This window comes from Spea bombifrons, chromosome 4 (genome assembly GCF_027358695.1).
Source record: "Spea bombifrons isolate aSpeBom1 chromosome 4, aSpeBom1.2.pri, whole genome shotgun sequence".
Taxonomy (NCBI): domain Eukaryota; kingdom Metazoa; phylum Chordata; class Amphibia; order Anura; family Pelobatidae; genus Spea; species Spea bombifrons.
The window spans coordinates 60,207,931-60,223,595 of NC_071090.1; the positions used below are offsets into that span (position 1 = coordinate 60,207,931).

The 15,665-nt window shown below is 33.8% G+C and overlaps 1 protein-coding gene across 1 annotated transcript in view; it reads left to right on the top strand.

Moving 5' to 3' along the window:
• LOC128491378 (mucin-19-like) overlaps positions 1 to 15,665 on the top strand; it is a 130,611-nt gene that overhangs the window by 13,945 nt on the left and 101,001 nt on the right. The window contains exons 6-15 of the mRNA XM_053463701.1: positions 6,306 to 6,347; positions 7,349 to 7,390; positions 8,385 to 8,426; positions 9,420 to 9,461; positions 10,460 to 10,501; positions 11,489 to 11,530; positions 12,525 to 12,566; positions 13,562 to 13,603; positions 14,600 to 14,641; positions 15,623 to 15,664. Coding sequence (XP_053319676.1) covers positions 6,306 to 6,347; positions 7,349 to 7,390; positions 8,385 to 8,426; positions 9,420 to 9,461; positions 10,460 to 10,501; positions 11,489 to 11,530; positions 12,525 to 12,566; positions 13,562 to 13,603; positions 14,600 to 14,641; positions 15,623 to 15,664 — 420 coding nt within the window. The remainder of the gene's footprint in view (positions 1 to 6,305; positions 6,348 to 7,348; positions 7,391 to 8,384; positions 8,427 to 9,419; positions 9,462 to 10,459; positions 10,502 to 11,488; positions 11,531 to 12,524; positions 12,567 to 13,561; positions 13,604 to 14,599; positions 14,642 to 15,622; position 15,665) is intronic.

Genomic DNA, 15,665 nt, shown 5'->3' on the forward strand with positions numbered 1-15,665 from the left:
CTACCTTTTTTGTGACGCAGCCAGGTTATCACAATTTGAACACCTGAACGGCAGATTACATTAGTGCATTAGTATTAATATGTGAAATACAGATATCTGGTTCATATTCATCATAACTCAAAGTCACATGAATACAGCTGAATGTTAACGTTCATTTAACAAGAAAATAAATAATGAAATACCCACTTCCTTTCTTGTAGATTCACATCACAATGTAAAGAAAGGTCCCTTTCTTGTAGATTTACATCACAATGTAAAGAAAGGTATGTAATTAAGCTTTCTATCCACTAAGATTATGTAAAAAATGTAAGTATCTCAGTAATGCACCTAAAAGAAAAACTATGCATTGCAATTTTGTTGGCTTTACTTGGTAATTGCAAAGTATTATTGCTAAAAATATCACACGTTGGAAATTAACGACATGCACATGAGCGACCAATAGAGTCGCTCATACAGACCTTTAATTCTTGACGGCGAAACTTGCCCCTCCGAGGTTCTATCACAAATTTTTGCTTTAGTTAGATTGTCTTGTTAACGGTCATGCTAAAGTTGCTGTTATAAAGAAAAATTAACTCATGTTTTACTGCAATATTTATTTTATTTTTTTCATAGATGGACCCAATAGAGGTATGTTAAAGAAAAAAGCAAACGAGTAATGAAAAAATCTATGATATATAATTCTAAGTCTAATTTTATGCATTTATTTCAAATGAAGACATAGTATGTACAAGTACACAGTGGTGACACTGAATAGAACATGATATATTAAATGAGGATAGATTTGTGGAAATAAAAACACAAATTAAAAACTATTGGTGTTGACAAAAGAACAGGCATTAAAAGTAAGCCCTTCAGAATATTTGGGTTCAAGACTTGCTAGCAAATCTATGAAGGAAAATTAAAAAAAATGTTTCTATCAGGTCATTTATACAGTCTCATGTCCAAGTGAACATTACAAGCATCAGAAGCATCAGAATGCTTCATCAGAAGCATTTATGGAATTTCTGACAATATTTTAAAATTGTCTTATGCGCTACACACATCTCATTAGCTCCAGACATGTTGGGTTACATGGGTCGTTATACAAATTTCAGATTATATATGGCACTTTCAATAAGCACAATGCTGATGCTTAGTATAAGAAATTGATTATTTCAGAAATGTCTTTCTTTTTTTTCAGCTAACCCTCATTTTGGTAAGTAGAAGTACAGTATGATACTCAAAATACAAAAAAGTGAAGCGTAATATTCTAATTAAATATAAGTATTACACCTTCTGGTGAGATTGTGCTGCAGAGACACAGGAACAAACTCCCCAAAATGTTCCAAATTAAATACAATCAAAACCACACACTTATATGCACACCCAAATAATAAGTGAGTAAATTATATGTGCAACACAAAAATAATATGTACAAAGATACCCTTCCAACGAGAGTTCCCACACACAGTATCCAAAAGGCTCATATATAAAGGGAAGAGAAAAAAAGAGAAAAATAATTATGGTGTAGTATATTAAAGTAGGTCTCCAAAAAAAGCTATTAAGCAGATCGGACCCTTACAATTTAAAGGGCATAAATATGCCAATAAATAGAGTGTGATGATCTCCTTAGGAGTTTCTTTATCCCACACTGGTACTTGTAGATAAAGAAGGTAGACAGCGGAGTGGAGTAGATGAAAACGATAATTTTAACATATAAAAGAAAGGCAAACTTGTTGTCCTCCGTTTCAGATGTTACAGAGTCCAGGCTTCAAACTTCATAGCAGCTACCACAAAGAGACGCCGTCTTAGTCCTCTGATCCACTTCCGTAATTCTACTCCTTCTCCCAATGTTGTCAACACGCACAGCGTGTGTTGACGACATTGGGAGGAGGAGTAGAATTGAATGAGGTTAGATTTGTGGAAATAAAAACACAAATTAAAAACCAAGCCCTTTAGAATATTTGGGATCAAGACTTGCTAGCAAATCCATGAAGGAAAATTTTAAAAAATGTTTTTATAAGGCCATTTATACAGTCTCGTGTCCAAGTGAACATTACAAGCATCAGAAGCATCAGAATGCTTCATCAGAAGCATTTATGGAATTTCTGACAATATTATAAAATTGTCTTATGCACTACACACATCTCATTAGCTCCAGACATGTTGGGTTACATGGGTCATTATACAAATGTCAGATAATGTATGACACCTTCAATAAAGCACAATGCTGATGCTTAGTATAAGAAATTGATTATTTCAGAAATGTTTTTCTTTTTTTTCAGCTAATCATCATTTAGGTAAGTAGAAGTACAGTATGGTCTACTTGCATTTTTTTCTGCTTTGCATGCCATATATCAGATATATGGATGATGTTGGACACAGGCACATTTTTCCTATGGATTATAGAAGGCTAAAAGGGAGGGAAAAGGAAATATTCACCTTAGCAACATTTTTCTTTATTAAATTTATTAATTTAAGTATAACAACTTAGTTTGGTACTGTTATGGGAAGATGATATACAAAACCCATGATTTCTCCAGAAAAGTGTGTCCGCTAAACATTTTGACATTGACCTAACATTAGCATAGCTCCTAACTCTACCTTTTTTGTGACACAGCCAGGTTATCACAATTTGAACACCTGAACTGTAGATGACATTAGTGCATTAGTATTAATATGTGAAATATAGATATCTGGTTCATATTCATCATAACTCAAAGTCACATGAATACAGCTGAATGTTAACGTTTATTTAACAAGAAAATAAATAATGAAATACCCACTTCCTTTCTTGTAGATTCACATCACAATGTAAAGAAAGGTCCCTTTCTTGTAGATTTACATCACAATGTAAAGAAAGGTATGTAATTAAGCTTTTTATCCACTAATATTGTGTAAGTATCTCAGTAATGCACCTAAAAGAAAAACTATGCAATGCAATGCAATTTTGTTGGCTTCACTTGGTAATTGCTAAGTATTCTTTGTAAAAATATCACATGTTGGAAATTAACGACATGCACATGAGCGACCAATAGAGTCGTCTCATACAGACCTTTAATTCTTGACGGGGGAACTTGGGCCTCGGAGGTTCTAGGATTTAAATGTCTAGGAGCTCTTTTATCTATACCTTTATCAAAGCTGAGATATTTTATACACTCATGTATTTCACTTAAATAGGAAATGAGTAATTTAAACCACATTTTCCCAACCCTCAGTTATATATTCAAATTAAATGTCTTTTATTATATAGAATTTTTAATTTTTTTGGTTTTAAATGTTTAAATTTAATTGGTTGCTGAAATACACAATAGTGAGTCATGGTATAGTTTCATTTAGTCAATCCTATGCACTATTTCTTTTACACAAATCCCAAAACATTATTAATATTTTGCAAAACTGCGCCGTTTACCTTTGTAGCATTATGCTAAATTATATTAGTACAGATCAAAAGGTATATGTTGTTAACGGTGAGCTCTCAGAAGGGGCAATTTGATGACATTATAGTGCCTCCTAGAACTTACCATTGTGGAAACGTCAGACAGAATATCATACCTTGGAACTTTTGGGCTCCGGCTTCCCAGAGCCTACCCTTGCGGGACGCGGCCAGGATGGCCCACTGATGTCAGGGGTGTTCCCGCTGATGTCTGCTGGAAACACCCCTAATTCAAGGGAAAATGGGCGGGGAGCGGGGCGTGTCAAGATGGTGCTTCACCTGGCAATCTCCGGGTCAAACCTGGAAAGTTCCAAGGTATGCAGATTATTGGAAAGTAGCTGGAAATACATTAGGCATTCACTGAGCTCTCACGATTGAGGAAAATAATAAGAAATTGTCTGTCTAGAGAGAGAAACAAGGAGATGAAAGTGTGAGGCAGATTCATTAAAGACATACCATTGACACACAGAAATTGAGTGAGAGAAATCCAGAAAAAAGTGTAAAGGTTGTGGTTGTTTATAGACAGTTTACACTGAGGATGGCTTAAAATAATAAAAAAATAATAAATATTAGAAACAAGTACATTTTTGATTTGCATTAGTTATTTTGTCTTGTTAACTGTCATGCTAAAGTTGCTGTTATAAAGAAAAATTAACTTACATTTTACTGCAATATTTATTTTAATTGTTTTCATAGATGGATGAAATAGAGCTATGTTAAAGAATAATAAGGAAATGAGTAATGAAAAAAACTATAATATATAATTATATGTTTAATTTTAAGCATTTAGTTCAAATGAAGGCATAGTATGTACAAGTACACAGTGGTGACACTGAATAGAAGATGATATAATAAATTAGATTAGAACTTGCTAGAAAATCTATGAAGGAAAATTACAAAAAAAAATGTTTTTTTTATAAGGCAATTTTTTACATGTCTCATGTCCAAATAACATTACAAGCATCAACAGTTTCCACTATGTGTTGCAAAATATAATGTCTCTACACATATCTCATCAGCTCCAGACATGTTGGGTTTACATATGTCATTGACACATTTCAAATTATGTGTAAGCAGAATACTGATGCTTAGTATAAGAAATTGATTATTTCAGAAATGCCTCATTTAGGTAAGTAGAAATACAGTGTGGTCTACTTGGTACTGTTATGGTAAGATGATATCAATAACACATTATTTCTCTAGAAAAGTGTGTTCTCTAAACATTTCCTTACATTAGCATAGCTCCTGTCCATTCCTGTCCATTCCCTTTCTTGTAGATTTACTTTACAATAAAAAGAAAGGTATGATTATTATTTGTAGTATGAATAAAATGACGTAATTGAGCTTTAATATCCACTAATATTGTGTAAAGTATGTAAGTCTCTCAATAATGCATCGAAAGTAGAAATATGTATTGCAATTTTGTTAGTTTCACTTGGTAATTGTTAGGTATTGTTTCTAAAAATATGACAAATTTGATATTAAGTAAATGCACATGATCAGCTCTGTTGAGATGTGCAGTAAATGATATAACAATTCTATGATTTCATAGCACTGTAGAACACGAGTCATGGAATTGCTCACTAATTGTTTCAAGTGAGGTGTAACTTTTCAACTCACCAAATCACAATGCATTATTAGTGGCCAATCTTGGTTAACTCTTTCTAGCTTAGATCTATAGGATGTGCTAAAATGGATCACAGCAGTATTGTATACCACACTTCATGTGATTCATTTGTTATGAGAGCTATTTAGTAAATTAGATCATTAACAATCACAATGAGCAGGAAAGTGAAATATTCACCTTGGTACCATTGGATCAACATACTACATATTCCTATGAGGTCAGTATGCTACCAGGGGAGGCTGTCTCAGCATCTTGGAGAGTAGGATGCAGGTCCCTTGCAGCGTTGCGGGGGATCTGTATCCTAACCCTGCTGCCTGCCCGGCGCCCGGAACTACATGTCCCGGGCGTCGGGCAATAAGAATTCCTGCGCTAGACCCCGAATATATGCCGCACCCCCGCTTTAAAGAATTAAAGTGGTGGGAAAAAGTGTGGCCTATATTCGGGCAAATACGGTATTTCTATATAAATCATAGTAATAATCAGCACAAAGTAATAAATCCTAAGTAGTAGTTTCCCATTTGAAACTATGAAATAAATTATTAATAATAATTATGGTCAAGTCTCGATGCCTGGGCCAGGCCCCCCAACCAATCTGTGGGGTTGAAAAGGCCACAGACGATTTATTTAACTTGGCATTGCCACGTAACATAAACCAAAACTAGGTGCGTTAAAAGGGCAATGAGTACCAAAAACACCTATAAATAACATAAATAATTAACATGAAAAAATAAGAAGAAACAAAAACTTCCCTAAGCTTACCAGAGGAGGACATGCCCATCCCCAGACCCAAAGTTCCCAGCACCACCAGCCAGGAACCTCCCACCGAAATACCATTAAATGCTCTCCCCAGAGGTTCATCCCCTAGATGCTTGTTAAGCTTTCGCCAAGAGCACATCCCTTAACACCTTAAGCTGGATGCCCCCCCACCAAAAAAGAAACAAGGCCTTTTCAACAACCTCTGATATAGTCAAATAAAAAAAAATTCAAACATTCAAAGTCCGAGAGATGCACCCCATCATCCCAAAACAAACCCGAGCAAGAACCCTCCAGGGCAATGTGCCTCACCCCCCCTGGTGCCTCTGCCACATTAAGGGCCATCACCTGCCAAATTAATGGCTATTCCCCTCTGCCCCATTGGCTGGAAAGCCCAATGCTCTGCTCAGACAACATGTAGCGAAGAGCCTGCTACTACTTTAATATTTCGAATTTCACATTTATCTTTCATAGAATATTTGTTTTTAAGACTCATCTTTTTTCTTTCAGCGTCATCAGCTCCACCTACTCCAGGAAAAGCAGGGACATCAGGTATATATAAAGTCATGCTAGTCATACAGTTGTCTTATATGTTACATATGCCTGTAAGAGCAAGCACATATTCTGCATTGACAAAGTAGGTGATTGCCTACATATACAGTAAATGTGAACTGCAGATAGAAGCAGCTGGAAAATGTTCAGCTGTGCACTAGTGGCACTCCATATGTGGGAGATGAAATGAATGGTTTGTCCAGCTACTTTGGACAGCTCGGACTTCAACGATGACACACAAAAACCCCTTCACAAAAAATAATGCTTTTGTGAGGAAAATATTCTGCATTCATTTAGTAACACTCACAAATCACAGGTGTGTCAAATGAGTGTTTGTGACTTTATGATGCAAGCAACGTTTAGGGAAACATTGCCCACTTTCATAGGCGTTTTCACTCCATTGTTAGGCTTTGAAAAAGAAGATTTGCCCCTTTTAAATTTCTTGTATTTTAGCTTATTTATCATGTTAAAATGTTTCAGATTATCTAACTCATTGTAATGTAAGAGAAAGACAATGCAAGTAAACATAGAATTCAATTCATCGATACCAATCTTTTTACTTCAGTGCCATCAACTCCACCTACTACAAAAGAAGCAGGGACTTCTGGTACATATTAATACTTGTCATACATTTGTGTCATATGTTAGAGTAGCTTGTGAGAGCAAAGTACACTTTTTGCACTGACAATGTTAATCATTGTCTGCACGTAACAATTATGAATTCTAGATTAGGGCATAGGGAAAATGTCCAGCAATATCCAAAAAAAGGAATCTATTAGTATGTTTTCACTTGGCAATGTCTACAGTACAAAAATAACATTGTAAAAAAATAACTGTTGCACAAAAATACATAAATATATATATATCTATATATATATATATATATATATATATATACGTACAAAAATATAGTAATTTATTTTCTACATTTTTAATATTTCGAATTTCACATTTATCTTTCATAGAATATTTGTTTTTAAGACTCATCTTTTTTCTTTCAGCATCATCAGCTCCACCTACTCCAGGAAAAGCAGGGACATCAGGTATATATAAAGTCATACTAGTCATACAGTTGTCTTATATGTTACATTTGCCTGTAAGAGCAAGCACATATTCCGCATTGACAAAGTAGGTGATTGCCTACATATACAGTAAATGTGAACTGCAGATAGAAGCAGCTGGGAAATGTTCAGCTGTGCACTAGTGGCACTCCATATGTGGGAGATGAAATGAATGGTTTGTCCAGCTACTTTGGACAGCTCGGACTTCAACGATGACACACAAAAACCCCTTCACAAAAAATAATGCTTTTGTGAGGAAAATATTCTTCATTCATTTAGTAACACTCACAAATCACAGGTGTGTCAAATGAGTGTTTGTGACTTTATGATGCAAGCAACGTTTAGGGAAACATTGCCCACTTTCATAGGCGTTTTCACTCCATTGTTAGGCTTTGAAAAAGAAGATGTGCCCCTTTAAATTTCTTGTATTTTATCTTATTTATCATGTTAAAATGTTTCAGATTATCTAACTCATTGTAATGTAAGAGAAAGACAATGCAAGTAAACATAGAATTCAATTCATCGATACCAATCTTTTTACTTCAGTGCCATCAACTCCACCTACTACAAAAGAAGCAGGGACTTCTGGTACATATTAATACTTGTCATAGATTTGTGTCATATGTTAGAGTAGCTTGTGAGAGCAAAGTACACTTTTTGCACTGACAATGTTAATCATTGTCTGCACGTAACAATTATGAATTCTAGATTAGGGCATAGGGAAAATGTCCAGCAATATCCAAAAAAAGGAATCTATTAGTATGTTTTCACTTGGCAATGTCTACAGTACAAAAATAACATTGTAAAAAAATGACTATTGCACAAAAATACATAAATATATATATATAGATATATAGATATATATATATATACGTACAAAAATATAGTAATTTATTTTCTACATTTTTAATATTTCGAATTTCACATTTATCTTTCATAGAATATTTGTTTTTAAGACTCGTCTTTTTTCTTTCAGCATCATCAGCTCCACCTACTCCAGGAAAAGCAGGGACATCAGGTATATATAAAGTCATACTAGTCATACAGTTGTCTTATATGTTACATTTGCCTGTAAGAGCAAGCACATATTCCGCATTGACAAAGTAGGTGATTGCCTACATATACAGTAAATGTGAACTGCAGATAGAAGCAGCTGGAAAATGTTCAGCTGTGCACTAGTGGCACTCCATATGTGGGAGATGAAATGAATGGTTTGTCCAGCTACTTTGGACAGCTCGGACTTCAACGATGACACACAAAAACCCCTTCACAAAAAAATAATGCTTTTGTGAGGAAAATATTCTGCATTTATTTAGTAACACTCACAAATCACAGATGTGTCAAATAAGTGTTTGTGACTTTATGATGCAAGCAACGTTTAGGGAAACATTGCCCACTTTCATAGGCGTTTTCACTCCATTGTTAGGCTTTGAAAAAGAAGATTTGCCCCTTTTAAATTTCTTGTATTTTAGCTTATTTATCTAAAATGTTTCAGATTATCTAACTCATTGTAATGTAAGAGAAAGACAATGCAAGTAAACATAGAATTCAATTCATCGATACCAATCTTTTTACTTCAGTGCCATCAACTCCACCTACTACAAGAGAAGCAGGGACTTCTGGTACATATTAATACTTGTCATAGATTTGTGTCATATGTTAGAGTAGCTTGTGAGAGCAAAGTACACTTTTTGCACTGACAATGTTAATCATTGTCTGCACGTAACAATTATGAATTCTAGATTAGGGCATAGGGAAAATGTCCAGCAATATCCAAAAAAGGAATCTATTAGTATGTTTTCAATTGGCAATGTCTACAGTACAAAAATAACATTGTAAAAAAATGACTGTTGCACAAAAATACATAAATATATAAATATATATATATATATATATATATATATATACGTACAAAAATATAGTAATTTATTTTCTACATTTTAAATATTTCGAATTTCACATTTATCTTTCATAGAATATTTGTTTTTAAGACTCGTCTTTTTTCTTTCAGCATCATCAGCTCCACCTACTCCAGGAAAAGCAGGGACATCAGGTATAAATAAAGTCATACTAGTCATACAGTTGTCTTATAGGTTACATTTGCCTGTAAGAGCAAGCACATATTCCGCATTGACAAAGTAGGTGATTGCCTACATATACAGTAAATGTGAACTGCAGATAGAAGCAGCTGGAAAATGTTCAGCTGTGCACTAGTGGCACTCCATATGTGGGAGATGAAATGAATGGTTTGTCCAGCTACTTTGGACAGCTCGGACTTCAACGATGACACACAAAAACCCCTTCACAAAAAATAATGCTTTTGTGAGGAAAATATTCTGCATTCATTTAGTAACACTCACAAATCACAGGTGTGTCAAATAAGTGTTTGTGACTTTATGATGCAAGCAACGTTTAGGGAAACATTGCCCACTTTCATAGGCGTTTTCACTCCATTGTTAGGCTTTGAAAAAGAAGATGTGCCCCTTTAAATTTCTTGTATTTTAGCTTATTTATCATGTTAAAATGTTTCAGATTATCTAACTCATTGTAATGTAAGAGAAAGACAATGCAAGTAAACATAGAATTCAATTCATCGATACCAATCTTTTTACTTCAGTGCCATCAACTCCACCTACTACAAAAGAAGCAGGGACTTCTGGTACATATTAATACTTGTCATAGATTTGTGTCATATGTTAGAGTAGCTTGTGAGAGCAAAGTACACTTTTTGCACTGATAATGTTAATCATTGTCTGCACGTAACAATTATGAATTCTAGATTAGGGCATAGGGAAAATGTCCAGCAATATCCAAAAAAAGGAATCTATTAGTATGTTTTCACTTGGCAATGTCTACAGTACAAAAATAACATTGTAAAAAAATGACTGTTGCACAAAAATACATAAATATATATATATAGATATATAGATATATATATATATATATACGTACAAAAATATAGTAATTTATTTTCTACATTTTTAATATTTCGAATTTCACATTTATCTTTCATAGAATATTTGTTTTTAAGACTCGTCTTTTTTCTTTCAGCATCATCAGCTCCACCTACTCCAGGAAAAGCAGGGACATCAGGTATATATAAAGTCATACTAGTCATACAGTTGTCTTATATGTTACATTTGCCTGTAAGAGCAAGCACATATTCCGCATTGACAAAGTAGGTGATTGCCTACATATACAGTAAATGTGAACTGCAGATAGAAGCAGCTGGAAAATGTTCAGCTGTGCACTAGTGGCACTCCATATGTGGGAGATGAAATGAACGGTTTGTCCAACTACTTTGGACAGCTCGGACTTCAACGATGACACACAAAAACCCCTTCACAAAAAAATAATGCTTTTGTGAGGAAAATATTCTGCATTTATTTAGTAACACTCACAAATCACAGATGTGTCAAATGAGTGTTTGTGACTTTATGATGCAAGCAACGTTTAGGGAAACATTGCCCACTTTCATAGGCGTTTTCACTCCATTGTTAGGCTTTGAAAAAGAAGATTTGCCCCTTTTAAATTTCTTGTATTTTATCTTATTTATCTAAAATGTTTCAGATTATGTAACTCATTGTAATGTAAGAGAAAGACAATGCAAGTAAACATAGAATTCAATTCATCGATACCAATCTTTTTACTTCAGTGCCATCAACTCCACCTACTACAAAAGAAGCAGGGACTTCTGGTACATATTAATACTTGTCATAGATTTGTGTCATATGTTAGAGTAGCTTGTGAGAGCAAAGTACACTTTTTGCACTGATAATGTTAATCATTGTCTGCACGTAACAATTATGAATTCTAGATTAGGGCATAGGGAAAATGTCCAGCAATATCCAAAAAAGGAATCTATTAGTATGTTTTCAATTGGCAATGTCTACAGTACAAAAATAACATTGTAAAAAAATGACTGTTGCACAAAAATACATAAATATATATATATATATATATATATATATATATATGTACAAAAATATAGTAATTTATTTTCTACATTTTAAATATTTCGAATTTCACATTTATCTTTCATAGAATATTTGTTTTTAAGACTCGTCTTTTTTCTTTCAGCATCATCAGCTCCACCTACTCCAGGAAAAGCAGGGACATCAGGTATATATAAAGTCATACTAGTCATACAGTTGTCTTATAGGTTACATTTGCCTGTAAGAGCAAGCACATATTCCGCATTGACAAAGTAGGTGATTGCCTACATATACAGTAAATGTGAACTGCAGATAGAAGCAGCTGGAAAATGTTCAGCTGTGCACTAGTGGCACTCCATATGTGGGAGATGAAATGAATGGTTTGTCCAGCTACTTTGGACAGCTCGGACTTCAACGATGACACACAAAAACCCCTTCACAAAATATAATGCTTTTGTGAGGAAAATATTCTGCATTCATTTAGTAACACTCACAAATCACAGGTGTGTCAAATAAGTGTTTGTGACTTTATGATGCAAGCAACGTTTAGGGAAACATTGCCCACTTTCATAGGCGTTTTCACTCCATTGTAAGGCTTTGAAAAAGAAGATGTGCCCCTTTAAATTTCTTGTATTTTAGCTTATTTATCATGTTAAAATGTTTCAGATTATCTAACTCATTGTAATGTAAGAGAAAGACAATGCAAGTAAACATAGAATTCAATTCATCGATACCAATCTTTTTACTTCAGTGCCATCAACTCCACCTACTACAAAAGAAGCAGGGACTTCTGGTACATATTAATACTTGTCATAGATTTGTGTCATATGTTAGAGTAGCTTGTGAGAGCAAAGTACACTTTTTGCACTGACAATGTTAATCATTGTCTGCACGTAACAATTATGAATTCTAGATTAGGGCATAGGGAAAATGTCCAGCAATATCCAAAAAAAGGAATCTATTAGTATGTTTTCACTTGGCAATGTCTACAGTACAAAAATAACATTGTAAAAAAATGACTGTTGCACAAAAATACATAAATATATATATATAGATATATAGATATATATATATATACGTACAAAAATATAGTAATTTATTTTCTACATTTTTAATATTTCGAATTTCACATTTATCTTTCATAGAATATTTGTTTTTAAGACTCGTCTTTTTTCTTTCAGCATCATCAGCTCCACCTACTCCAGGAAAAGCAGGGACATCAGGTATATATAAAGTCATACTAGTCATACAGTTGTCTTATATGTTACATTTGCCTGTAAGAGCAAGCACATATTCCGCATTGACAAAGTAGGTGATTGCCTACATATACAGTAAATGTGAACTGCAGATAGAAGCAGCTGGAAAATGTTCAGCTGTGCACTAGTGGCACTCCATATGTGGGAGATGAAATGAATGGTTTGTCCAGCTACTTTGGACAGCTCGGACTTCAGCGATGACACACAAAAACCCCTTCACAAAAAAATAATGCTTTTGTGAGGAAAATATTCTGCATTTATTTAGTAACACTCACAAATCACAGATGTGTCAAATGAGTGTTTGTGACTTTATGATGCAAGCAACGTTTAGGGAAACATTGCCCACTTTCATAGGCGTTTTCACTCCATTGTTAGGCTTTGAAAAAGAAGATTTGCCCCTTTTAAATTTCTTGTATTTTAGCTTATTTATCTAAAATGTTTCAGATTATCTAACTCATTGTAATGTAAGAGAAAGACAATGCAAGTAAACATAGAATTCAATTCATCGATACCAATCTTTTTACTTCAGTGCCATCAACTCCACCTACTACAAAAGAAGCAGGGACTTCTGGTACATATTAATACTTGTCATAGATTTGTGTCATATGTTAGAGTAGCTTGTGAGAGCAAAGTACACTTTTTGCACTGACAATGTTAATCATTGTCTGCACGTAACAATTATGAATTCTAGATTAGGGCATAGGGAAAATGTCCAGCAATATCCAAAAAAGGAATCTATTAGTATGTTTTCAATAGGCAATGTCTACAGTACAAAAATAACATTGTAAAAAAATGACTGTTGCACAAAAATACATAAATATATATATATATATATATATATATATATATATATATATATGTACAAAAATATAGTAATTTATTTTCTACATTTTAAATATTTCGAATTTCACATTTATCTTTCATAGAATATTTGTTTTTAAGACTCGTCTTTTTTCTTTCAGCATCATCAGCTCCACCTACTCCAGGAAAAGCAGGGACATCAGGTATATATAAAGTCATACTAGTCATACAGTTGTCTTATAGGTTACATTTGCCTGTAAGAGCAAGCACATATTCCGCATTGACAAAGTAGGTGATTGCCTACATACACAGTAAATGTGAACTGCAGATAGAAGCAGCTGGAAAATGTTCAGCTGTGCACTAGTGGCACTCCATATGTGGGAGATGAAATGAATGGTTTGTCCAGCTACTTTGGACAGCTCGGACTTCAACGATGACACACAAAAACCCCTTCACAAAAAATAATGCTTTTGTGAGGAAAATATTCTGCATTCATTTAGTAACACTCACAAATCACAGGTGTGTCAAATAAGTGTTTGTGACTTTATGATGCAAGCAACGTTTAGGGAAACATTGCCCACTTTCATAGGCGTTTTCACTCCATTGTAAGGCTTTGAAAAAGAAGATGTGCCCCTTTAAATTTCTTGTATTTTAGCTTATTTATCATGTTAAAATGTTTCAGATTATCTAACTCATTGTAATGTAAGAGAAAGACAATGCAAGTAAACATAGAATTCAATTCATCGATACCAATCTTTTTACTTCAGTGCCATCAACTCCACCTACTACAAAAGAAGCAGGGACTTCTGGTACATATTAATACTTGTCATAGATTTGTGTCATATGTTAGAGTAGCTTGTGAGAGCAAAGTACACTTTTTGCACTGACAATGTTAATCATTGTCTGCACGTAACAATTATGAATTCTAGATTAGGGCATAGGGAAAATGTCCAGCAATATCCAAAAAAAGGAATCTATTAGTATGTTTTCACTTGGCAATGTCTACAGTACAAAAATAACATTGTAAAAAAATGACTGTTGCACAAAAATACATAAATATATATATATAGATATATAGATATATATATATATATACGTACAAAAATATAGTAATTTATTTTCTACATTTTTAATATTTCGAATTTCACATTTATCTTTCATAGAATATTTGTTTTTAAGACTCGTCTTTTTTCTTTCAGCATCATCAGCTCCACCTACTCCAGGAAAAGCAGGGACATCAGGTATATATAAAGTCATACTAGTCATACAGTTGTCTTATATGTTACATTTGCCTGTAAGAGCAAGCACATATTCCGCATTGACAAAGTAGGTGATTGCCTACATATACAGTAAATGTGAACTGCAGATAGAAGCAGCTGGAAAATGTTCAGCTGTGCACTAGTGGCACTCCATATGTGGGAGATGAAATGAATGGTTTGTCCAGCTACTTTGGACAGCTCGGACTTCAACGATGACACACAAAAACCCCTTCACAAAAAAATAATGCTTTTGTGAGGAAAATATTCTGCATTTATTTAGTAACACTCACAAATCACAGATGTGTCAAATGAGTGTTTGTGACTTTATGATGCAAGCAACGTTTAGGGAAACATTGCCCACTTTCATAGGCGTTTTCACTCCATTGTTAGGCTTTGAAAAAGAAGATTTGCCCCTTTTAAATTTCTTGTATTTTAGCTTATTTATCTAAAATGTTTCAGATTATCTAACTCATTGTAATGTAAGAGAAAGACAATGCAAGTAAACATAGAATTCAATTCATCGATACCAATCTTTTTACTTCAGTGCCATCAACTCCACCTACTACAAAAGAAGCAGGGACTTCTGGTACATATTAATACTTGTCATAGATTTGTGTCATATGTTAGAGTAGCTTGTGAGAGCAAAGTACACTTTTTGCACTGACAATGTTAATCATTGTCTGCACGTAACAATTATGAATTCTAGATTAGGGCATAGGGAAAATGTCCAGCAATATCCAAAAAAGGAATCTATTAGTATGTTTTCAATTGGCAATGTCTACAGTACAAAAATAACATTGTAAAAAAATGACTGTTGCACAAAAATACATAAATATATAAATATATATATATATATATACGTACAAAAATATAGTAATTTATTTTCTACATTTTAAATATTTCGAATTTCACATTTATCTTTCATAGAATATTTGTTTTTAAGACTCGTCTTTTTTCTTTCAGCATCATCAGCTCCACCTACTCCAGGAAAAGCAGGGACATCAGG